The sequence below is a fragment of the Rhipicephalus microplus genome, chromosome X (assembly GCF_043290135.1).
Source record: "Rhipicephalus microplus isolate Deutch F79 chromosome X, USDA_Rmic, whole genome shotgun sequence".
Taxonomy (NCBI): Eukaryota; Metazoa; Arthropoda; class Arachnida; order Ixodida; family Ixodidae; genus Rhipicephalus; species Rhipicephalus microplus.
Window position 1 is genome coordinate 422,509,829 of NC_134710.1, and position 26,936 is coordinate 422,536,764.

General features: G+C 46.1%; 1 protein-coding gene across 3 annotated transcripts in view; it reads left to right on the plus strand.

Annotated features, from left to right (window-relative positions):
• The window catches only part of Gclm (Glutamate-cysteine ligase modifier subunit), an 84,692-nt gene extending 62,492 nt beyond the window's left edge, over positions 1–22,200 (plus strand). For all 3 annotated transcript variants that reach the window (XM_075880342.1, XM_075880341.1, XM_075880340.1), the window contains 2 exons: positions 4,041–4,155; positions 20,500–22,200. In XM_075880342.1, the coding sequence (XP_075736457.1) occupies positions 4,041–4,155; positions 20,500–20,666 (282 nt within the window). In that variant the 3' untranslated portion in view covers positions 20,667–22,200. The remainder of the gene's footprint in view (positions 1–4,040; positions 4,156–20,499) is intronic.
• The last annotated feature ends 4,736 nt before the right edge of the window (positions 22,201–26,936 follow it).

Genomic DNA, 26,936 nt, shown 5'->3' on the forward strand with positions numbered 1-26,936 from the left:
AGAGGTTAAAAAAAGGGAAATGTGCATAAACCATCAGCAACTTGCATTTATTGAGCAACATTGAAGTAGTGGGTCAATTCACGAGGCTCTTACATATTTTCAGTGTTACTGCAGCTTTGGAGGCTCTGAAATGTGCTGATCGTGGCTTGTTAGATTGTGGTTTGAGCTGGTACACTGAAGGATAAACATAGTATTTTTAAACATTTCAGTCAAAATCCGCGTTTGTGGGTGTGCCATTCAATTGTGGGCAAAAATATATTAGTAAGTGCATTAGTACTTCCAATCTATGTTGGCCAAGAATAAAAAGAAAATTGAGTTATGCACAATCATATTAATACAATTACGCTGTACTTACTCTTTTTTGGTCTAAAGGGCTTTGGCTGCTAGTCATGAAAACGTGGCACTCTAATCATTCAGAGGTAAATATACTACAGTTAAAGCTTGACATAACGAAATTGGTGAATTCCCAGAAAAATTTGTTATAAAAAGAATTTCGTTATATGCAGGCTTGGTACGAAAATTCGGAAAATAAACGCCCAACTTAAACAAAAAGGCAGAGATAACTTAAAACACTTATTTTTCAGTAAAAAACTATGTTGTTATTGTGATAGCAATTATATCGACGCTCGGCGGGTTTGATCATTTGATCTCTGAAGTAGAGACCAAATGAGTTGGCTCATTCCTATCGCCTGGAAAGTGCATAAGAAATCATCTCTCTCGTGTTAGAACTGCCGTCGAATGCTCAAACAAAGTAATCCACCCATCTTGAACGAGCATGAAACAATGCGGGGAGGGGGGTGGGGGGGTTTGCTTGAGTAGTAATAATTAACTTGAATTTTAAGAGCGATCGCATTCACTGGCGCGCTTGCTATTTAGACGAATATCAGTGCAGTTTCCATGCGAAGGAACTGTGTGAAAAGAGCACTTTTCTCTAGAGCGGCCATATTTGTTCACACGAGCGTTTTGCCTCGCCACGGTGTTTTAGTGGCTAAGGTACTTGGCTGCTGACCCGCAGGTCGCGGCGTCGAGTCCCGGCTGCAGCGGCTGCATTTTCAATGGAGGCAAAAATGCTGTAAGGTACGTGTGCTCAGATTTTGGTGTAGCCCCAGGTGGTCGAAATTTTTGGAGCCCTCCACTATGGCGTCTTTCATAATAAAATGGTGGTTTTGGGACGTTAAACCCCACATATCAATCAAATCACACCAGCGTTTTGTAGGAGTTCCACGATATCGAATCCAAGAGAGTTGGCTGCCAGTCTTGCTTACTATGACATTCCAATTTTTTGCTATCTCATTCATTGCAATGTATTCAACGCGCTGTCACGATTACAGAACTAATCAGCTAATCACGAAAGCTACCAGCCTGCGAACTTGCGGTGCAAGACGGAAGCGCGTGACGAGTCAACCTCCGAAGATCCATTGTCACCGTGGTCTTGGAGAGTTTCCATCAGCACCTAATCTGACAGCCCCTCGGTGGTGACGACACAGTTGTCTGAAATTAAGAAAAGTCACAGTTTCGCCTCAAGGGCAAAGCAATGAATGCGAGAGCAACTACTTGGAATGTAATGCTGAGAATGGCAAGCAGATCGAAAAGTGCAGCGTGCTGCTCACACACAAATGACGCTTGAAAACAACAATACACAGGACGAGAGCGAACTAACATCTACCGCTCGACACTTAACGCACTGTTTAAACACAAACGAGGCATGAAATATATTCACAGGTACAACCATGATTGCGAAATTAACAATTGCTCCAGTTGTTACTTCACTGTGTTTGAAAAGCGCACTTTTTTCGCAAACGGTGCCTACCAGGAAGCAAAGTGATCTTTGTGTGCCTGGCCACTAAACGCAATCGTTCCTGTCAAAGTCGAAGGCACGCGATTCTTCCTACCGAAGGGTAAGCACGCGCGCACAAGCATCTACCCTCCCTCCCCCATTTGTGTGGCAAAGTTCGTGTGGGAGATCGTGACGTGACAAGTCGGGCGCGGGCGGCTTTCTTTTTTTTTTAATTACTTGAGTTTTTATATACATAAATAGGTATACATATACGGTCAATGGCAGCGGCGATGGCAAAAACCCAGCCGAGAATGTCCATAAAGTTGCTATCACAATAAAAAAAGCAAAGCTGGACTTCATCGGGACCACACCATGCGCGCGCACGGCACCGAAAACGAAGAGTGAACGACACGGACACAGACATGAACACCACGTAAAACTATTCGGCCCTCCTTATACAGCGGGGCCCCACATATGTGACGGCAACTAAAAGCTGACATTGCCAACGTGCAAAAGTAGTTTTTTTTTATTTTGGTTTCGAGGGGGGGGGGGGGGCACACCCGCGCATGTGCCTGTAGTGGCGAGAATGACGGCGACGCCGGCTCGTGTGGTGCAGGCCCGCCTGCCTGCCTGCCTTACGCTCACCCGTGTGCAATAATGAGCGTTCGCTCTCCCCTGATGCGCTGTGCATGCTGCCGCCGAAGCAGCCGCAGAAGATGCATGCTCGTACCAAAATGCCAAAATGCGAAGCAAAATTTCTAGATTGTCCGTGAAGAAAATTCGTTATATCAAGGTTGTGTTCCGGTGTTACTTTGTCATGAATACATTGCTTGTATGGAGCAATGACGGGGAATAGAAAAACTTCATTATATAGAGGAATTCGTTATATGGAGGTATAACTGTACGTTCATATCTAGGATGCCTTTCATACTGTATATATACCATATATTGTGTCATAAATGTTGCATAGAATTATGTGAGGCATAGTACTTTTATCATTTATCCCATGTGATTCACTGCATATGAAAATAAGCGAGTAATTCCTTACAAAAGCCATTTTGGTGTTTAACATTGCTAGTCTTACTAGATGCTGTTACCTCAGTGTGCTTCCTCAGTGCTCTGTGTGTTGTTGTGACCGGGGTTTGTGGTACCGGAAATCCCGGCTGAAGATGTCAAGGCAGGAGGAGGTTGAACTTTCTAGAGAGGGCTTATTTACATTATTTACATGGCAAGAGCTCTCTGGTCCGAAGCTGTACATTGAAAGGCTCTACATTGCAAGGCCCTCTATAGAACAAGCTCATTTGAACAAGCACACCAGGCAGCCGGCAAAGGCTGATTGAAATAGCATTTTCCCCAGATCCCTAGATTGGGGAATAGGTCCACACTGCACTGTCCAATAAAAGGTTCCACAGCACACACGAAGGTCATTATGCCAACACCACCCCCAAATGCATACATACACAAACCAAGCACATGTATGGTCCCCGCAATGCTGCCTCCTCCGGCGAATCTTGCTTCCAGCGAGCGGGGCGAAACGAGTCTGTCATCTCGCCGCTCGGGCCGACCACCCATGTTTTGTCAAACAGCGGCCGCGGGCTATAGGTGCCTCAGAGAGACCATGCCTAGACATCTGGTACTGACTTGAGCGTCGGCGGCTCATCAGTCAGAGACGCACAGCCTGGTGGTCCGACGTCCGTAATCGGCGGAAGCTTGGAATTGTGGCTTTTACTGGGGCACGAAGACGCCGCGTGTCGCATCTCTGCACGGTCCCCAAGCACAGCGGTGCTCCGTCGAGTAATTGCAGCCACGTAGCACCCAGTACAGGGAAACAGCAGGGAGTCTTCGCGCGGCTCCTTATCTCCACAAAATGAGGCGGCAGCCTTTTTTTACGTTCTGGCGGCCGCGGCAAAAGGGTGGCTCGCCAAACGCAACAGTATCAATGTGGGCCTACATTTTTTTTTTCTTCTCCTGCCTCTTACGTGCACTACAACGAAACCTAAAAAATGTGCCACCAACAAGCCCTCATCACATTCCTCAGCACACTCATTTTTGTTTTGTTCCACTGGCAGGCAGGAAGTGTGTAGCAAGAGGAGTAAATATATCTTTATAAGTGGAAGAGCTTTGGCAATGCATGCATGTTATTTCAAATATAGGTTTGAATGCAGCATTATACGGCAGTCATTTCTGCGAGGAGCATTGTAGTTCTGCGAAATGCAAAGCTTTGCACAAGCAAGCAGGCTAACTTGCATGCTGTCGTCTACAGGTGAAACCAAGCGTGAACCAGGTGAACCTCGATTCATGCTGCGTCATACCCCAGGAGATGCAGGAATTTGCCAAGGCCAACAACATTCAGCTCCTGACACACAGTGACCCAAAAGGTGAGAGAGCGAGAGTGTTCATAAAAACATTTAGAAAAATTTTCAATGTCAGTGTTCAGATTGTAGCTCACTTTTGCTGAAAATTCGTTTCTGGTTTCATTGCATTCGTTTCATGGGGTCTAGCTTGCCTGGTGCGTGGTATGGTCGGTACGAAAAACTATTTGTGGATTACACAACCAGCAATTGGTGCTATACCTATGTAAAATTCTCGTCAATAACATTACACACAGACCTCGATATAATGTACCCACATATAACGAAATATTTGTTATAACACAGTAAATAAAATATAGTCTTCCAATAAATATAGTGTTAGCAATACACCCTTATAACTAATTTTCGCATATGACAAGCTTAATTCTCTTTGAGATGCAACTTTGTTATAATGAGGTGTGAGTGTACTTGTGTCAACATGTTTGCACAGTGCGAAAAACCAAGGATGTAAGAAAGGACACAACACGGACGCTGTGATTTGGAATCAACATGTTTGCATAGAGCGAAAAAACAAGCACATAGGAAAGGATACAAAGTTTAAAGTTTGACGGAAGCCCGTCTAGTCGGCATGATACATGGTTGAAGGTAAAAAACCTGGAGGCACTGCGCCGACCAAAGTAAAAGTTTAAGAAGAAAAAATGCAGAGAAAAGACCTTTTAGCTCCCACATGGAAGCCTTGTTCACAGTGAAATGAAAACACTAAAGCAGTTCGCCTTATGTATGTTTCAATATATTGGGCAGGCAGCGCGCATATACTGACTGCAGATTACCATCGCTCCTGTTTAAAGTGCACGGAGTGGTTTATATCACGAGTGACTCGAGATAAAGACGCCGTGACAGTCCTTTTTCTGTAGTGAGAACACGTGCCTTCTCCCAATCGATTGTGTGACCACCTGACGCATGGTCGGCCAAGGCACTGGATTTAACATTGCTTTTCTTAATGCCGGTAATGTGCTGTTTGAGACGCCGTTCAAAGTCACCACTTTCACTGATATACACATCATCACAATCTGCGCAAAGGACAGCGTACACCACACCAGAAAACTTCACTTTGGCTAATCTGTCTTTCACATTTACAGGCGATTGTCGTAGCTTTTGGTCCAGAACATGTGCCACACGGACGTCGTAGGAACGCAGAATATGGCCAAGGGCTTTCGGTTATGGAGGGAATATACAGTGTTCCCACACTCTTTTCACCGGACGCAGCACAGCGCAATTATGGACGTGCAATTTGTTGTTAGACAGCATTCAAGAAGGAATTCGGATAGCCACAGGCTGACAAATACTCCGAATCAAGCGTACGTCGGCTGCGTAGTCTTCTTTTGTTGTGCAGATTTTCTGCACGCATTCTAGAAGTGTAGAAACCATGGCCCTTTTGTGAAAAACGGGCTGCATGCTATCAAAACGCAAGTAACAACCTGTGTTGGTCGTCTTCCTGAACACGCCAAATGACAAAGAGGGCCCTGTTCATTCAATGAGCACATCAAGGAATGGGAGCTTTCTTTCGACTTCCATCTCTACCGTGAATTGAATTGCTGCTTCCATGCTGTTCAGGTGTGAAATTAACGCCTGAACCGCCTCTTGGTGAATGATGCAAAAAATGTCGTCCACTTCGTGAAAAAACACCTTCGGAGCTGGACTGAATGAGGAGAGGGCTCGACGGTGTTAAGAAAGGAAATGTTAAATCTAGTGCCTTGGCCGAGCATGCGTCAGGTGGTCACACTATCAATTGGGGGAAGGCATGTGTTCTCGCTAGAGAAAAAGGACTGTCACGATGTCTTTATCTTGAGTCACTTGTGATACAAACCAATCTACGCACTTTAAAAAAGAGCGATGGTAATCTGCCGTCAGTATGTGCGCGCTGCCTGCGTGATATATTGAAACATACATAGGCGAACTGCTTTACACGTGTTTTCATTTCACTGTGAACAAGTCTGTGTGAGAACTGAAACTCCTTTTCTCTGTGTTTTTTTTTTTTTTAACTTGTACTTTGGTCGGTGCAGTGCCTCCAGGTTTTTTACCTTCAACCAGGAAAAGATACAACACAGGCACTGTCTATTCCTATGTCCTCATCGTTTCGCACTGTGCAGACATGCTGCTTCCAAATGACATAGTACTAGCCCAAGCAATCGTTTTATCAAATTACTTGTGTGCTGCAGGGAAGATGAGAGGTTTCAGTTGCTGTCCATGATGTTTATAGAAGGTTTACATGCCTGCACCAGGCAAAAGGTTTCAACGCGAGTTAATCACCACATGCTGTCAGATGACAAAATTTTTTATATTCTCTTCCGATATCCATCAGGAATTGGGCTATGACAGTCTACTTCTTGATAGTTTTCTAAACATGCATGTTCTCTTGATAACAGCTGTCCCTATGCCTGATGTTATGAGGTTTTTGGGCTTGAAAATGAAAGGGGCTCTCATATGTTAATAGAAAAGTGTTGGTTGATTTTGCAAATCTTATTTTTTTGCATGCACATTCATTACTACTTAGCATTAGGCATTTAGTGCCACTGCGCAAGTGCTCTTCAGCGCATGTTTGAATAGCACCTATATGCAGCAAATGCGACAGGTTTAGAGGGCCGTGCAATATGCGTAACATTTGACAGCCTGTGGGCTACCTTCAAATAAAAGGTCTTGGGTGGGACACTTTACCAAGTGGCTTGGCGAAATTCAAGAAAATGAGCTCGATGTATCTGAAGTTATCTTTATTATCTGCAAATTTATAGACTGTTTGAGTAGCGTCAGTATAGTTCACAGCTTCAAGCAAAGACTAAATCGAGCTAAAGTTAACAATTTTAGCATGTTTAGGCTTATTGTGATTTGCTCAAGAGTAATACACTGCAGTATCTTGGAGCAGCACTAGTAAGAGTGATAATGACTTGGAATTTCAAATATCTGATGTGCTGCCTGCCTTGGGAAGAGTTATCACCGTATATTGCTGGTTATAAGTCCACATTTTTTTTTAATAAAACGGCCTCCCAAAGTTCGAGGGTTTACCTATAATCAGAGTTGACCTTTATGCGGAATCGTAAAGTATACTTGGAATGATAAAGTCGACTTTTCTTAGGGGTCTGACAAATGGTCGTCATCCGCAGCTTCACTGCTATTGACGCATCAATAACATCAGCCGCAGAGGCAACAAAGTCACGAAAGCTGCTATTTCCCACCATGCGCTCACCGCTTCTGGAGACGGACATTTCTACGATCTGCCACGACAATTGGGAAACTACGGTATAGCTATGGTGGCTAGACGATAAGGTGTCAGTAACGGCGCGTTCAGAGATACAGCATTTTTTCATGACACGTAGCCGACACCATCACGTTTTTGATGGTAGCGCCACCGCATCAGCGCGTCTGTCGAACAAGATCAACCACAACACCGGCACTCACCGCATATGGGTGTGACAGTGCATTTGACTCGCAAAGAAATTCGACATGCATTTATTGCTCGCTGATAATACGACATACGTCTGTTCTGTCGCGAAAAACTCGACATGCATCTCTCGCTTGCAAAAAACATCACTTTAATCGTTCACGAAACACGTGACATGCGTTTCTCGCTTTAGCGGACAGCGTGCCCTAACACCACTTGCTGACTAGGCAATTTAAAAACTCAGATTTCCCGCGAAGCACTATGGACAATCCACAGAAATCTGGCAGTGCTGTGTGGGCTGGCACCACTTTGCTGGGATCTAAACCAAATTACCAGTCACATGAGCCTCACGATTGCGCCCACAAGCATCTTCGCGTCTTTTTGCGCTCACACCTGTTCGCCATTTCTGCATTTCGCCTCGCTTGTGAACAGTGGTGTGCGCAATTTGCAAAGCTGCTCAATGGATGCCAAGATGCCATCGCTACACCAGCAACTGTACAGTGCTGCTTTCGAGCGGCAAGCGATCCTCTACGCAAAGTTGAAAAACAAGTTGAAGCAGGGTGGAAGTTTGGTGGGTCGGAAAAGTGCGTAATAGAATAGAGAAAACAAAAGACCAAGGTGTTCGCATGCACTGCGGCACGCCATTCCTTTTACAGACCGAAGTTTGGGTACCCTGCCGTTAAAGAGGTGGTTCGAGATTGAGTTCACGACCGAAGAAGCAAGAGCCTGAGTGTTTGCAACGATGATATTGAAGCAAAAGCACATACTGTCGCGAAGGATATGTGCATCCCGCTAACCGAGTTCAAAATATCAAAAATATGGGTTACGAACTCTATGAAACAGAACGTCCTGAGCCTAAGATGAAGCACAATTTTATGCCAAAGGTTACTTGAAGCCTACGAAGAAAAACAGCATGCATTTATTCGTTACATGAGTGACCTGAAGGCAAAGCATTCATTCCTACTGAATCAAATTGGCAATGCCAACCGGACTCCCATCTGGTTTGACATGCCTAGCAAGAGGACCGTGTCCAGAAAAGGGGAACGCCAGGTTCACCTGCTGACAACGGGCAACACGCACAACCATTTCACTGACATGTTGTGCTGTACAGCCAACAGGCATAAGCTAGCTCCATTTCTTTTGTTCAAAAAGGAAAACTATATGTCAAAAAAAAATTTGCTGAACGTTATCGTGCGAGTTAACGAGGGTTTTTTTTTTTTTTTTTTTTTTTTAAACGATGAAATTGTCCTCGAATGGTTTCGTCTCGTGTGGTGCAGGCACTGAGTTCACTGCTGAAACCTGGCAGTATGCTCACAGTGCTGGACTCCTTCTGCTGCCATATCACAGATTGAATGAAAAAAAGCGGTAGCGAACTCTGGATGTGAGCTGGTCATCATTTTGGGCGAACTGACACCTATTCTCCAGCTGCTAGACATGGCGCTCAATAACCTATTCAAAGACTGCATATGCACATTCTACAATAAATGGCGCTAGCAAGAAAACTTCAAGACATCGATAGGAAGGCCGAAGCGTGCTTCTTTGAGTGAAGTGGCGTAATGGGTTAGTGACGCCTGGTATAGACTGCCAACGTGGCGTTTTTTATGTGGGGCATCTCACTACCACCAGTACCCCTTTTAACGGCAAGTGTGTCTCACACAATGGCAATGACCATGACTGCTGCATCCTTCTCTTAAGCAACGACGAGTCGCAAGCAATTTTTCATGGTCAAATAAATGTTTTTTTGCGTCACTCCCTCTTCTGAAATACTTATAGGTGTGCTATGGCCACAGCATGAGGCTGCGTTCGGATTCAGCTTTTTTTTTCCGAGATGGGATTGCGAATCGGGGGGTCGACTTATAATTGTTGTTGACTTATAATCAGCTACATACGGTATTTAAAGGACTCCTGACAGTAAAAGTATTGTTTACGACTTTTTTATAGTAATTTGTAGCTTTGCATCTAGTAATGGCAAAATTGAATCATAAATGCTGTAACACATAGTATAGTTTGCGCTGTTAAGCACTTTCTTCGTCTACCATGCAGCACCAACCAGCCCACTCAGGCATATTGTTAAAGTGTGACTGATGAAACAGCAAAACTCTTTCCACATTATTCTCGAGAGCTTTGCAGTTACATGCATGGCAATTACAGCTCTATGCTTTGTCATTAAATGCAGTGCTTTCTTTTAAGATCGTGGCATTGACAAACCATATCACAAAAATTTTGGTGCCAGCATTAATGGCATTTCTTGTGAGTGAAAAATCTTGAGAGATGCAAGAATAAAAACCAGGGGTTTAAGCCGAAATCAAATCTAGGCATTTCGCGGGGCAGTCATGTGTTCTTCGACAGTGCCACATCATTGCTTGAATGTGCTTCGGGGAAAAAACTTTATACAGGTGTCATGTTTGGCAGGGCATTGTGCTAACAAATATAACATTAAGTGTGAAGCATAGAATTAAGGACTTGTACTCGGGGAGAAATTTGACCTTGTTGATAATACATTAGGTAATATTTTGTGCGAAGTGACAGAAGGATGAGGAGGGAGGACACAACACGTGCGCTAGTTTTCAACAAAATGGTTTACTTCAACCAAAGCACGAATATATACACTGGTGATGCTCACACCAGCTTTAGCATGTGAGCATCACCTCTTTATATTGCCACACCCCTTTCTCACATTTTGTTTGTCCCATGCATGTGTAAGGGCTTCCTTGAGCAGCTGCGCTGATTTACTAAGAACCATTGTGACAATCCTAGAACCTGCCAATGGAATTACACAAACAACACAAACATACGAATTCTTCTGGAACTTGCTTGGCGGCTAGCGATAATGCTGGAATATTTGATAGTGCATGTATAAATGCCGACGCTCGTGACCACTTGTCCGTTGATCGTCAGCCAACGCTCTGTTCGCTACTATCACTGCCAGTGTGTATCGCTGTAATCTAACTTTCGGTTTACCGGCTGCAAGTTCGCTCAAGTAAGCAGTTCCATTTTGGTCACACAGTCTGCTCCCTTTGTCCACGTCACGACCCCGCGACAATATATTCATGCTTTAGTTGAAATACAGTCAAACCCCACTACAACAAAACTGACGGGGCATGCAAAAAATTTTGTTGAAGTGAAAATTTCGTTGTAGTGAAATCGAAAAAAATATAGCTGATCTGAGCTAGCAAAAGAAAAGTACGTTTATTCTCAAAATTCAAAAAATGTTCGCTGCTTCCCACTATTTCACAGCAGCGTCACGACATGATTCTCATACATGCTTAGCGAGGCCAGGTTGAAAAGCACATTGAAACAACGCCCAACGCCACGCCACACTTCGTGAACGTACCGAACAGTTGCATTAACACGTTAACACCAGCAGCTGTCCGCCATTAAAAGTATTCGACAATGCCGAGATGGAGGCAGGGTATCATGGAGGGGGGGCCACTTTTGCATTATTCTATGCCATTCTTATCATCCATCACTCGCGGCTAGCTGATTTCGTTGATAATGTGGACGAACAGCCGCTCTGATTAGTTACCACACTGGCAAAGTGCAAACATAATGATAAGCATCGGAATCGGAAAACGCATCGTGCCCAGGCATCGTGCACCCAGCAGCTGCGAGAAGGAAACCATGAACTGAGCGACTGAGCTCAGCTTTCGATCATCTGCACTTCAAAATCAAGCCAGTGGCAAAAGAAAAAGCAGGGCAGTCTCATTGTCATCACTATCGAGCAATGGCGGCACCCATGCTTGCTGAACAGCAGCGGTATAGCGGCGGTTCCTGGTGGTGCCAATGCGTGTTTTAGACTTTGTTGACGTATTTTCAGGCTCTGATATTGCATAGAAATGTTAAAGATTGAGTTTACTGCATATCAATAAGTATCTGAGTTTAGAATTGCATCAAAAAATTTTCTTGAAGCGGGACGGTCGAAGAAAAAGTGTTCGTTGTGGCGACAATATTTATGCATTGACTCCTATAAACTGCTGGCGGGGAATTGTGAATTTTTTGTTGAAGTGGCATTCGTTGTAGCGAAATTCGACTGTAAACCATTGTGTTGACAGCTAGCGCACTTGTTGTGTCCTCTCCTCTCGTTCTTGTGTCACTTCACGCTAAATATTGCTGGAAGGCATCACACTGAGCAAATTGTTCAATAAGTGAGTGGTTTAAAGACCCAAATACTTCAAGCATGCATGATGGTTCAGACCAACGTTGCGTTGGTCACTTTCGAAGGAATGAAGGTCCCTCGCTACGTACGCTTCTACGGGGTCAAACTGCCTTGTTACCCCCATCGCCCCCGACAAGTGGTTTGCAAGATTTGCCTCAAGCTGGGCCATCGGGATGACCATTGCCCTACACCAGACGTTGTCATATGCCCGACGTGCGGCACTGACAACCCCACCCAGTCGCATCCGTGCACTCCCCACTGCAAATCCTGTGACGGACCTCACCCTATGACGGATCCAAACTGGCCTCGGCGTGAGAGGCAAGTACTCAACAAAGCATGGGTGCGGAAAGCGCTCGAAAATGAACTGCGTGAACTCCAACCCTCCAGTGAACATACCGGGTCAAGCACGACAGCAGAGTCCCGCCATTCACGCACCCCGACGAAAACAAAAGAGTCGCGCTCCAAGAGGCGGTCCAAATCGCGTCACAAGTCAAAGACCTGCTCTAAGTCCCAGACCCGCTCCCAATCCCAGACCCGCTCTCAATCCCGGGCTCGCCTCAAGTCCCGCTCTTGCTCCGGATCCCACTCCTGTTCCTGCGAGGAATAACAGCGTTCATCGGAGACACGCGCTCTTTCCCCATCTACACGACAATCCTACAAGAAGGCTTTGCAGAGCAAACCTTGTTGGCAAGGAGCAGCAGCGGACTCTGAGCAGCAGCGGCTTTCTCCGAGCAGCAGCGGACCTCGGAACGAAACGCAACCAAGGTGGCTCTTCGGAAAGTAAGTCAGGTAGAGGGTCCCCCACAGCTTGCTCCGTTCCGCCAATCACTCCCCACCACGTCCCCTCAGATCACTAAATCCTCGACCCCTAATCTTCTCGCAGAAATAGCACGCCTACGTCAGAACATGGAGGCGCGTTGCGAACGCCTGCAAAAAAAAAGCAAATGGACGCGCTGGTAGCAGAAATGGGTACCAGTATGCAGGCTGCACTCGACAGGATAGAATGCCGCATGGAAATCCTTCAAATTGAGATGATGGAACGCGTCCAGTCATGTATACAACGCACGCTCGCACGTACCACCACCGCCATATCAACTACCGAGACTAAATTTGATCAAATCTCTCGGCCGTCAACATCCAATGCGAGTGCACGACGCTCACATCCTTACACACGTCCATCTGTTTCCTCCCGCGATGAAGATGGCGTCGGGTGACGCGCCACGATTAGTGGTGGGGCAATGGAACTGCGGGAGATTCCGCCAAAAGCGGAGTTCCCTGCAGCTGTACGTAGCCGCATCTACTGACGCTTCTGATGTTATCCTCTTATAAGAACCAAACTGTCCGCCTTCTTTATCAGGCTACAACATGCTCTTGGGTGCCTCTCTACTTGTCGGAGCCCTAGTTTCGAAACATGTCACATGTCGCGTGCGTACCACTAGTAGTGACATTCCTCATCAAATAATCGAAATAATTACGCAAAGCTCAAAGAGTGAAAGCTTGTTTTTACTAAACGTGTACAGTTCCCCCCGTTCACGTACGCACTGCTTTCACCGCCTTCTCACGGAATTTGGAAGTTTTGGACGGGTTTGTGTGGTGTGCGGGGATTTTAACACTCCACATACTGTTTGGGGTTATGTCAAATCGCAGGCCAAAGGAACACGCTTGTGGAATGATATTTGTAACATGAGATACACTTTGCTAACTGACCCAGAGCACCCCACTCATATTGGAAACAGTATATCACGTGACACCTGCCCTGACCTCACCTTTGTACGCAATACGGGCCTGGTGGTAGCGCATGGTCCTCTAGAGGAGCACCTTGGCAGCGACCACTATATCGTGGCGACCATTCTACCACTTACTGGTGCCCGGAGGATGGAGCGGCGTTTACGCATTACAGACTGAGTCAAATTCAGGGAACATAACCGGGACCCGCCTGAGGGGCAAGGTTACAAGTGATGGCTTGACTCTCTCAAGATATAGAGGCCACCACGCGCACATTATGTACTACCACCGAAACACCAGACATTGACCCACATTTGCTTCATCTTTGGGACGCGGGGAGAGGACTGACACGGCGATGTAAACGCCAATGTCTGAATTGTAAACTGAGAAAAAGAATAGATCAAGTTACGCGGGAATCTCAAGAATACGCAGTGACCCTCACCAGAAATAACTGGCGAGGATTCTGCAACCGGCTTTCAGGAACATTAGGCACCGTGAAAACATGGTCGATTCTTAGATCCCTCACAGACCCCACCACCGCGAAAACAAACATTTGAACAGTTACACATCTTAATACACGAGTATCAGGATGACCCTTCGAGACTTCTCAGTGAGCTCAAAAAACATTTCATTCCGACAGGCCCAACACCGCATTACCCTGACTATCCACCCGTAGGCGAGACAAATGAATTGTTGGATGCAGATATCACGGTTGAGGAAGTACGGGTAATGTTACAGGATCTATATCGTAACACGGCACCGGGAGCAGACCACATTCGGTTCACCACACTCCACAACCTAAGTGATGCGGATATCACCAACCTCACCAGTATATTCAATGAATACTGGCGCCAAGGTACGCTTCCCCAAGCATGGCGACATGCCAATATTTCGTTGATTCCCAAGCCGGGCAAATCAGTTCAGGTTGAAAACGTACGTCCCATATTCCTAATCTTCTGCATTGGCAAGCTGATAGAGCATGTACTCTTGCGACGTCTGCAGCCCTTCTTAGAACAGCAATTCTTCTTCGCACTTTCTCAATTCGGATACCGTGCTCATATATCGGCCAAAGGCATACTGCTACAGCTACGAGAGGAAGTCCTAGGGCCTCCATTTCGCGCCCAAACGAGAGCACTCGTTGCTTTAGATTTGAAGGGGGCCTTTGATCATGTTGAACACGACTTCATCCTTCGCAGTTCAGCCGAGTCGCATTGTGGAACTCGAATGTATAACTACATCCACTCATTTCTTCGGGGTCGTACGGCCACTGTGGGAATGGGACCACATCGGTCTGGTACGGTCCATCTTATAGGACGTGGGACACCACAGGGCTCCGTTCTTTCCCCTACATTATTTAATATCTCACTAGCAGGGCTTCTCCGCTTGCTCGACCAGATCCCCGATGTCACCCTTGCTATTTATGCGGATGACATCACTATCTGGTCAACACGGGGCTCTAATGGAGCCATCCAGGATCGACTGCAAAAGGCAGTGGATACTGTAGTTGAGTACACTAAAAGAGGAGGCTTGCAATGTGCTCCTCAAAAATCGGAGCTCATCGTTATTCGCTCCTGAAGCAATAGCCCTCCTACCCCAATTATTGTGCACGTGGATGGCATACCCATACCACAAGTCCCTCGTGCCCGCATCCTTGGACTACATGTTCAAGCGGATGGCAAAGCAAACTACACCGTTGGCCTTTTATCTCGACAAGTTGACCAAATACTGTCCATGATCCGGCGGGTTTCAAATCGGCGCTCAAGACTTAAAGAAGAAGACCTACTGCGCTTGGTGGAGGCCTGCGTGATCAGCCGGCTGACATATCGCTTGCCCTTCCAGCGGTTGACTCAATCGCAACAACTACACATAGACGCCATGATCCGCAAAGCGACAAAGCTGGCCCAAGGCGTTCCGAACTACACTTCCACACGTCTTCTTCTTGAGTTGGAGACACACAACACACTAAGCGAGCAGCTTGAGGCAGATCGGGTCAATCAGAGCCAACACCTCCTGCTCACCCCTACTGGCCCCAATCTTCTCTCACGCCTCGGATGTCCCGTCCCATCACTTGAGATTGAAACCCACCCCACGCCCTTATCGCCTGCGATACGTAAAATACTAACTGTTCATCCCTTACCATGTAACATGCACCCCCAGCATGACAAGGGCCAGCGCGAATCCCGCATACGATACCTCAGCCATATGCTCGAAGACATCCCGAAATTGCATACTTTATACATGGACACAGCCCGAACTCGAAAAGGTTACACCTCGGTAGTGTTAAATGGCACCGATTCCCTGCAGGACTCGGCTGCAATGCGTGGGACACATGCCGCTCACGGTAAAATTCTTGGAGTCGTTCTAGCAATACGATACGCTATCCGTGTTCACCATGAGGTTTACATATTGACAGACTTTCAACCGGCATATCGGGCCTTTCTATCAAGACATGGCATCCCAAGAGCGGCCCACCAAATTCTCAAATTCCACCAACTGAGTCAAACAGTACTTTTCGCATCCACTTACACTGGACTCCTGGTCATGCCTCTCTGCCAGGCAATGAACGCGCACACGCTGTTGCCCGCGAAATTTCTCTCCGGGCGGCCCGGCAAGGTGAGGCGACCGTTTCGGAGTGGGGAGATCCTCTTCTCACTTTCAAAGACATTCTTCGTCATTACAGGAACGTCCGTCGCACTCGGAGCGCCCCACCGCCATTTTTCTCGTGAGAAGAGGCAGTAGCGCTACGTCAGTTGCAGACTAAAACATTTCCCAATCTAGTATCCCTTCATAAATTCTACCCTCAGTGCTATGCAGACCGTTGCCCCGGCTGTGGAAACTCGCCCACGACCTTCCATGTCTCGATCGAGTGTACTGCGAACATCTTTCCTCCCTTACCTGCTTTCCTTCACCCTTTACGTAACAAGGAGCTGTGGGATGATGCTCTCCACGATGGACCTCCCGAGGTCCTCCGAGCTCTGATACAGCGGGCCCGGCTCGTCGCTGGAGTCGTCCGAGGGACCCCGGACTAGGGGTTCCTCCCACGCCCTTCTTCTCCATGCTTTTGTGAATAAAGGCGTTTCTCTCTCAGCCATAATTTATGATTATCATTAGCTACAACATTCGCAGAACGTGAAGTGATTTGTTGCCTTATAGACATGTAGAGGCACTTGACAACTTTGCAAAATGATGAATGAAGGCATAGTAAGCCCCTTGCGAGTACACTTGCAGTTGACTCAAGAGAGTTTATGATGGCCTGTAGACAGTTCATCTCCTAGTAACAATTGAGCTGTCCAGAAAGAAGCAAAGAATCGCAAGCAAATAAGGCGATTATTGATTCATTGATATTGTCAAGGGACGAGCAAACGAGACGTGAGCTGCTAGCTGAATCCCAGGACGGCTTTTCATCGATATCACAGGTCGGTCGAATACCTCTAGCAAGGCATAGAATAATTACCGACGACAACGAGAATCCTTATCGTGTGGCTCCAAAGGAACGGGAAGTGATAGAGCAACAAGTTGCTAAAATGCTTGAAGATGATGCGATTCAGCCATCACAGAGCCCGTGGGCATCGCCTGTAGTACTAGTCAACAAAAAAGACGGTATCCTGCATTTTTGCGTGGACTACAGGAAGCTGAATCAATTGACTAAGAAAGATATGTATCCGCTTCCACGTATTGATGACTCCCTCGATAAGCTTCGAAACGCTCGCTACTTTTCTTCAATGAACCTCGGAAGCGGATGTTGGCAGATCGAGGTAGACCCAAGAGATCGGGAAAAAAACGCTTTTGTGAGGCCGGATGGTTTATATGAATTTAAAGTTCTGCCCTTCGGTCTGTGCTCAGCGCCCGCTACTTTTCAAAGGCTCATGGACACTGTACTTTCAAGGTTCAAATGGAAGACCTGTTTAGTTTAACTAGACGACGTCATAGTGTTTTCCCCAACTTTTGACGAGCATCTCAAAAGCTAGAAGTTGTTTTACGAGTCATACGCTCCGCAGACCTCACATTGAAACCAGACAAATGCCACTTTTCTTTCGAAGAACTGCTGTTTCTTGGTCATATCGTCAGCTGCACCGGTGTTCGGCCTAATCCTGTAAAACTTGCGGTCCTGGCACAGTTCCCAGTACCGTCCGATAAGAAAGCTTTCTGGCGCTTTCTGGGCCTATGCGCCTACTATCGCCGGTTTATCGCCGACTTCGCATGGATTGCATCGCCGCTAACTCGCCTCACTTGAGACGACGCCACCTTTGAGTGGAACGACGAACTGCAAGCAGCGTTTAATGACCTCCGCCAACGTTTTCAAACACCTCCAGTGCTTGCCCACTTCGACGAGGAAGCGCCAACAGTGCTTCGCACTGACGCAAGCAATGTAGGCCTCGGAGCTGTGCTTGTGCAGTGGCAAGAAGACACGGAACGAGTGATCACCTACGCAAGAAGGACGCTAACACGCGCTGAGGCCAATTATTCAACAACTGAGAAAGATTGCCTCGCCGTGGTCTGGGCAGTTATGAAATTTCGCCTGTATTTGTATGGCTGCCCCTTCAAAGTTATTGGTGACCATCATTCACTCTGTTGGTTGACTAATTTGAGAGATTTAACCGGCCGATTGGCGCGGTGGAGTCTGAAGTTACAAGAGTTCGATATGACGGTCATACACGAGTCTGGGAAGCGACATACGGACGCCGACTGCCAGTCTCGATCATCAGTACAGTCAGCCTCTCTTTCTGACAACGACGATATGGCCTTCCTTGGTGTTCTCGACGCGTCCACGATTGCCCAACAACAACGAGGCGACCCTGAATCGCTTGATTTGATCAATTACGTGGACAGACGTTCTTACGTTGATCAATTACGTGGACAGACGAGGGCACCCAGAGTCTTTGCAAGCGCATTATCATCGTTTTGCTTACGCAATGGCTTCCTCTACAAAAGAAACTTTTCATTCATCGGAGCTCCCTATTTGCTCGTTATTCCTGCACCCTTTCGTACTGAAGTGCTTCAAGCATGTCACAATGAGCTGACGTCTGGCCATTTAGGCTACACTCGCACATTGGCAAGAGTACAGCAGGGATACTACTGGCCACGACTCACAACAGCCGTCAAGCACCACATTCACACTTGCCTCGATTGCCAGTGACGCAAGTCACCTCCAAAGAGACCCACTGGTCAGCTGCAACCAGTTCAGTTTCCACGTACACCATTCGACCAGATAGGAATGGATATTTTGAGACCCCTTCTTACTTCTAGTGCAGGGAATCACTGGGTTATAGTCGCTACAGACTACCTAACCAGGTATGCCGAAACAAAGGCTATCCAAAAGAGCACCGCAGCAGAAGTGTCGAGATTCTTCGTAGAAAATATTGTGCTACGCCACGGTGCCCCGACTGTCGTGATAACAGACCCCGCCGCGGTGGTCTAGTGGCTAAGGTACTCCGCTGCTGACCCGCAGGTCACGGGTTCAAATCCCGGCTGCGGCGGCTGCATTTCCGATGGAGGCGGAAATGTTGTAGGCCCGTGTGCTCAGATTTGGGTGCACGTTAAAGAACCCCAGGTGGTCGAAATTTCGGGAGCCCTCCACTACGGCGTCTCTCGTAATCATATGGTGGTTTTGGGACGTTAAACCCCACAAATCAATCAATATCGTGATAACAGACCGCGGAACAGCATTTACGGCAGCTCTTTTAGACCACGTCTTGATGCTAAGTAAAATGACTCATCGTAAGACCACTGCGTACCATGGGCAAACGAATGGACTAACAGAGCACCTCAACAAGACAATTGAAGACACGCTGCCAATGTAAGTGGATGTCCAACATAAGAATTGGGATGAAATTTTACCCTATATCACGTTCGCATACAGTACGGCTAAACTAAAAACGACTCGTATTACTCCATTCAGCTTGGTTCATGGACGGGAGGTACGAACAACGCTGGATGCAATGTTGCCACATGAATGGGACGCTACCGACACAGGCGCTGACGTGTTCACTGAACGCACGGAAGAAGCAAGGCAGCTTGCCCGCTTATTGATCTACCAGCGACAAGACTACGATACAGGCCACTACAATGCTTGCCATAGAACAGTAACATACAAAATCGGTGACAGAGTGTGGGTTTGGACACCCATACGAAAACGTGGACTGTCCAAGATGCTGCTAAGGCGATATTTTGGGCCATACTGAGTATCGCACCAGCTAAGCGGCGTCACCTACGAGGTCTTCCCCGACAGTTTCCACTGCCCGAGGCGCCGCCAGCACCAGCCTGAACTTGTGAATGTAGTGCGTATGAAGCCGTATGTGAGTGACTGGCTGCACGTTAAAAAAAATACGGTGGGTCTGAATCAGCATCGGGGCGATGCTCCTTTAAGGAGGGGCAAATGACACGTGTGTATATGAAAAAGAACGATGATAGCAATGTTTTGTAGATTCCAGGTAGTGGGACAGGCGGTTTTCGAGATGATAACGAAGCAGGCGTCTTGCTGTACAGTTGATCCTGGACACACTCTTTTCGCTGCCGTAAGCTGCTGTCATCCTTTGTTCGCGTTACACTGCGACAATATGTGGGGTGTAACATCCCAAAACCACCATATGATTATGAGAGATGCTCTAGTGGAGGGCTCCGGAAATTTCGATCACCTGGGGTTCTTTAACATGCACCCAAATCTGAGCACACAGGCCTACAACATTTTCGCCTCTATCGAAAATGCAGCCACCGCAGCCGGGATTCGATCTCGCGACCTGCGGGTCAGCTGCCGAGTACCTTAGCCACTAGACTACCGCGGTGGGGCAACAAGTCGATCATGATTGAGTCCTATTATGCTATTGCGTTTCACTCTTAGAAGCATCCTCCAAGTTGTTAACTGGTTCTTTCAAACCGTTTTGGATGCTGTACTTTATGTGAGGTGTGTGCACACGTGTCCATGTCATATTTGTTATACCAGTGAATGGCAAAGCTAAAGCATAGACTGGGCATGTCGTGGTTTTTTACAGCTACAGTGTAGGCTTGCGAAGGGATTCTTGGAAAGCATTCAAGCAAGTTGCAGTAATCGCTGCTATGGACTGGAATACATCTGGCATCTTTCCTGTATTTGCAGTTCTGCTTGACCATGAAGGCATGGCTCGTGTCCTCAAGGGCTACATGGCCGAGGAGGACATCCGCCATTGGTCTGCACCATGGGTGGCCCGCTATTCGGTGCTCGTCAAGTGCCGAGGCTTTCTGCAGAGCAAAGGCTACATTGCCAGCCTCGTCAAGGAGCCGTAGTAATCGGAAAGTCCCGTCCAGCCACAGGCATGAGACTGGACTATGTATGAGGAAATGGAGATGCTGTACAAGCAATTTTTGGATCAAAAGTTCAGGAGACTGTGCAACCCTACCCTGAGATTTCACGATAAAGGCTTGGCTTGGGAGGGAAACTTCTCTGCTGATGCAGCGTATGTACGTGTTAAAGAAAGAGACAGAAAATTAAGAATGCGGATAGGAAGGCATGTGTGTTTGTCATTTTTATTTTTACACCACTTTTCTGCAGAGATAAGCGCGATAGTCATCATGCAAGTCTCAAGATTGTGAATGTTTAGTGTATTGATGTGCCTGGTTAAATATCTTGGCATGCTTCCCACTAAAGCATGTTCACTCAGGAACGAGAACTGGTAAAGTTGGAGAGAGGCACCATAGAAATCCGAAATGTTAGACTGATACATACTTTCATATGTGAAATCGTTTTGGAAGTGTAGCGGTTGTAGGAACGTCTGCTTCAGGATCACACTTGCAACTGTGGCCATCCTGTTGACTTTAGTAGGAGAGAAAAAAAGTGTTTGATGGTATGGTGGTTATACACATCAACATTTTTGATGGCATAGTGGTTTACACATCAACATTTTCCGTAGACCAATGACTTCGGCACTGGCTCTATTTGGGCGGTCTCAAGCTAAGGTTTAACATGCTGCAACAAAATACGTGTAGATATGCGATTTTTTATCTGTTTAATACAGGACAAAATTTAGCTGGGAATTGATTGCTATGCACTGCAAATACTTTTGCAAACACTATTGTAAACAAAGATATTATGCACAACTGTCAAATGCATTAATATTAGGACCATAGTTGCCAGATGTCTCAGAGCTAACAAGCAAGTAAAAAATGTGGCTCAGATACAATGTGAAAGAAAAAGTAACATTAACCATTTTGTGCAGCTGAATTACGTGCAGCTAGCACATATTTACATTTTAATGTAGTCTTCAGGGTAGTTTCCATTCTTTTCATTGCACATTCGCCAGTGCATGAATAATGTTATGTGTTGACTTCCCCCAAGGTATGTTTGCTTTCAAAACCCAACTACACGAAGTTATCCACAATTGTACTCATAGTGAACATGAGCGCTGCAACAGCTATATTTGCAGAAGTCCACAGTGATAAAGCTCGTTGAATGTGGCAAGCAACTGGAAAATGTTTCTAGTGGCTTGGTGAAAAGTAAAAATCCAAAACCATTTCTTATAATCAGAACTGGCAACTCTGGTGAAGATCACATGTGCAATGAAAATTCTAGCATTGTGTAACTAACTTGACCTGTTGTCTTCATCTCGTGTACATTGTGTACGATGTGTGCCAGCCAAAAATTATGGATAAGCTGCTGGCATTATTACGCTGTGCTCTGTTTTAGTTTGATGAGGTAGGGGGAACATGTACCACCCACATTTCTTGAGAGAGATACTGATCAAAAATGGGAGGACGGGATGAAAACATCGATATTCATCTTGGTAGATGGGGCTGTTACAATAAACAAAGTTTATTTCCCATATTTTTTAACACTTGGCTGCCTTTATGGAAAATTATGAGAGCATGGCGGCTGCATGTCAGCGAACGCAGTGCTGCGAATCGTTGGCCTGACGTCCAGTGTCCCTGTGGCAAAAATTGGTGCACACTTTCCTGTAGTGCCTTGCCTTTCTCCGCTTCATCCCACTCTCCCACATCCACAAAACGTGCCCCACCGTGAGCTTTTTTCACTGCCAGTGCCAGTCGGACTGGTTCTTCGAACCTTTAAATTAAGTTTCAGTTTAAATTAATGGAAATAAAAGTTTAAGCTCAAGTGCACTGTAGGCGTGCGGCAGTATCGCTTGTCCTAATGGCAGCCTTTACTACGGATCTCTTTACTATGGCACCACTTCTATCTCTCCAAGCTCATGCTACGAGTCTCATTCATATTGCTTTTCTCTTCTTTTCATCTTTCTTCTGTGCTATTTAACGAGCACGCTTTTCTTAGTTGTCTTTCACTTGCGATGGCAGCACCTGCACCTCATCACAATAAGAGGCCCTGACAACCAACCAAAACACAGCAGTGATGTCTACACTGCCACAGTCATCAGTAAGACAATAGAAAACCTGTAATGTTTCACAAGTATTTATGTCTTTATTGCCTCCCTTCTTGCATTCACCATCACATCTGATACCACACTGGCAGCAAGCCTTCAGAATTGCGTTGTCAAGATGACTGCATAAAAATATAGTCAGGAAAGATAACATTATGGTGAAACACTAATGTTGATGGGCACTTGATAACAGGATGAAAACATGGGTCCTGTGCAGTGGTCATACCACAAAGAAATTGAAGGCTTTATGAAATTGTTAAGCTATGTTGTATTTTAGGACAGTCCTGACTGGGCAGTCTTTGTGGTTATGTTTGCTAAAGTTTCATCTAAGCAGATTAAAGAAGAGTATTCTTTGTGAAAAATTTGCTTCTGACTGAGAATAATTTTAAATGTGAAGCATTTCTTAGTGAACTTAGGAGACTTTCAACGTATCTATCATCTGTCTATCATCTATTTATCTATCTATGAATCTACCTAGCTGCCTACAACTTTTAGCTCTCATGGCCGTTTCGACTATGGTATCTATACCAAAATTGGTATGGCATAACATGACTGTATGACAAACATAATTGACTAGTCACAACATGGAAATCGTGGCTTGTACTATGTCATGAATGTCATGATTTACATTTCATGGTTTTGCTGCTCTTGCAGTGGTTTCATTCACATTGCAATTTACAAAACTGATATGGTTTGACATGACTGCATGGCGAACATAAGTGACAGACCCTAACGGGGAAATCATGACATGCATGCCATGTAAGGCGTGTTTACACGTAACACTCTTGGTGCGCTCACGGTCGTTTCGCTAGCTTCACATATACCAAAGGGGGTATTACGAGACGTGTATGGATGATGAAGGTACATGACTGGCACAAACATGATAATCATGAGATGCGTGTCATGTAAGAATATGACTACATGCCACGCTCATGATGCGCTCGCGGCCGTTTCACTAGCTCTACATATACCAAATTTGGTGTTACGTGTCGTCAATAGATGCTGAAGGCACTGACTGGTCAAAACATGATAATCATTATGTGGGAGTGTCATATAAGAACAATACAACATACTACGCTCATGATGCACTCGCGGCCCTTTCGCAAGCTTCACATATACCGAATTCGGTATTACGTGACATGGATGGGTGATGAAGGCATATGACTGGTGTGAACATGATAATCGTATGCGTGTCATGTAAAACATGATGTAAAACATGACTGCATGCTATGCTCATAGCGCGCTTGTGGCCGTTTTGCTAGCTCCACGCATACAATATTTGGTATCGCTTGATGTAAATAGACGACGAAGGTAAGGGACCCGTGCAAACATGATAATCGTGACATGCGTGGGATGTAAAACTTCACTACATGCTAAGCTCATAGCATGCTAGCGGCTCTTTCGCTAGCTCTACATATCGCATCACGTGATGCTAAATGTAGTATCACGTGACATCTGTAGACGAAGGTAAATGACACATGCAAACATGATAATCACGTCATGGAAGTCATGTATGGCATAATATCAGTCCGCCTCGTAAAGTTATGCTGATAATAAAGTGACATATCAACTTTCCTCATTCGTTCTTCACATATCATTGATTCCCACAGGATGTGGGATCTGCCAATTTTTATAGATGTAGGAATCTCATTGTAGTGAGGTTCATTTAAAAATAATTGTTTTGATCTAAGGGTAAAAACTATTTTGCATGACCTGCAACTCTCGTGCTATCGTTCCTCACATCAGAGTTAGGTGTTGACCGAACAAGACTTGGAAAAAAAATTGCTGTGCCCCTACGGATCTATGAGCACAGGAAGCAGTACAACTTCATGAAAGCCCACCTCTACTCTAACAGGTAGCAAGGTAGCAAGAAAGTTTGTGGAAATACATCTTATTTTGGCACTCAAGTCAAACCATACTATTTATTGAAGGAAGTTTGTTAAGTTACTTTGAAATCTGTATCATCGTTAGTTTTACAATTAGAGGACCTGATATGGTAAATTTTGAGGACTTTCATTGAGCCAGCACAGCCCAGACGTGAAAAAAAAAACAAACCCTGAAAGCCTCAAAGCCACGCTGATGAGGTTACGGCTAAGTATTAAAAAAAACACAACCCAGGTTTTCTTATAATAACAAGCCTATGATTGTAAAATTAGTGATAACAGAGTACCTCAAATGTCATGACTTGAGTGCCAAAACAAGATGACAAGCACTTGCTTTCCAAAGAAAAGGAAAAGCCACCAAGCTGGATGGTGACTATCATTTTGGGACGAAAAGACTTCATAGGTTCTTGCTCTCGCAGGCTAGATGCCTTCAGGTAGTGTGCGAGAAGTTATTGGTCAACTGCCAGCTTATGAAAGGATCACGTGATTTGCGATACCTGCAGGCCAAAAAAGAAAGTTCTGCACTTTCTGTCATGGCTGCTAATGTCGCTGCCTAACACTCTCAGGTTTAAATGCACATATATACCCCACAAAGGTGATGGAGAGCATTTGTCATCTGTAGAGGAGGAGGAGGAATAAACGTTTATTTTTCGAAACGGTGCATTGGTGTAGGTTCCGCATCCACGTTAGGTGGGAGGTCACCTCATTCCAGGAACCCTCTGGCCTTCACTGCCTCCTTGGCCCTGGCGACGAGGCGACGTTGGTGCAGGTCCTCCAAAGCGAGATTCACCTCCCACGTTTCAAGAAAGTGTTTGTTTTCTTTACCAGCATCGCAAGTGTTTGGCAAAGGCGATGATCTGTATTTGTATTGCATGGACACTCGAGGATCAGGTGGGCCAATGTGTCAGGTACGACACAAATTGGGCAAACATATTCATGTAATGTTGGGTACGATCGGTGCATTAGTATGCCGTGTGTGTATGTGTTGCTCTGCAGTCTTCTCAGTGTGGTGCTGTCCTCTTTGTTGAGCTTCGAGTGTGGTGGTGGTTACTCTCTGCACGCCAGCCTATGGTGTTGCAGTATTGCAGAGTAAGTGTTAGGTACAGACTCGGCCTCCGCGGACACCGTCCTGGCGTCTAGAAAACGGGAACGGGTAGCCCGGTAGGCGTGATCGCGAGCCGCGGCTTGAGCCGCCTCGTTTCTCTCCAGCCCTTCGTGCCCAGGAACTTGTGTCACACAGGTGAACGGCATCGGAGTGCTTCGGCGCTTTAATATCTGAATTGTTTAGGTAGTCGCACGACCTTTGCTGTAGTTTCGCATGGCTGCTTAAGAGTCTGTGAATACCACAGTTGCATCCAAGCACGTTGTGGTAGCTAGGGAAATTGCCGCCTCCTCTGCAGTTTCTGGGCTTCGGGTACGTACTGTGGCAGATGCAAGCTCTACGCCCCAAGTATCAACGACGCTCAAAGTGTAGGCGTCTCTATCAGGATACTTGGCTGCGTTTGTATATCTGTCACGTGGATCTCGGCTGTTATTTCATAATTGAACATTCACTCGTGCCTGCCTTCTTTCTTTGTGATGTGTGGGGTGCACATTGCAGGGAAATCGTACAATTCAGAAAGATTCGTGGATATTTGGTGGAATCTGTTCTTTTCAGTCCGCATCTGTGTCGCCTATAAAGGTTTCACTATAGTTCAACCGTTGTAGAACTAATCTTCCAGTGGGCGAGAGCTTTAGTCGTTCTAGCTGGCAAGCCCTGTGTGCTTTGGCTAGTTCCTGCCAGGTATTCTGCACGCCCATTTTCTGTAGTTTCCTAGTGGAAGCCGTGAATGGGAGCCCTAAAGTGATTTTGGTGGCCTTACAAATTATGATGTTCAGCTTCTCTACCTCTGCGTTCTTCAGGGCGAGGTAGGGAGTGCCATAGGTTATTAGACTGTCGAGGAGAGCGTGCACCACGTGCAGTGTATCTTGCTCTTTAAGGCCGCTTCTATGGTTCATGATTCGCCTGACGAGATGCGTGAGTTGAGGTAGCGTACGTTGCAGTCGAGGAAGTGTGGCCGCACCTGAATTATCTTTCTGGATGTGGAGTTCCAGTACTCGTAATGTTTCCACTTTCTTGATGGGCTTTCCATTGAGGGTGACGCTGGGATTGGTTTCAATGTAGGCGCAGGCCGCCCTCTCGAATCTACACTTCAGGATGAGGTGTTCCGACTTTTCGGGAGCACATTTGAGACCACATTTTTTCAAGTACCTCTCGATGATATCTACTGCTTCTTGTAAGCGCA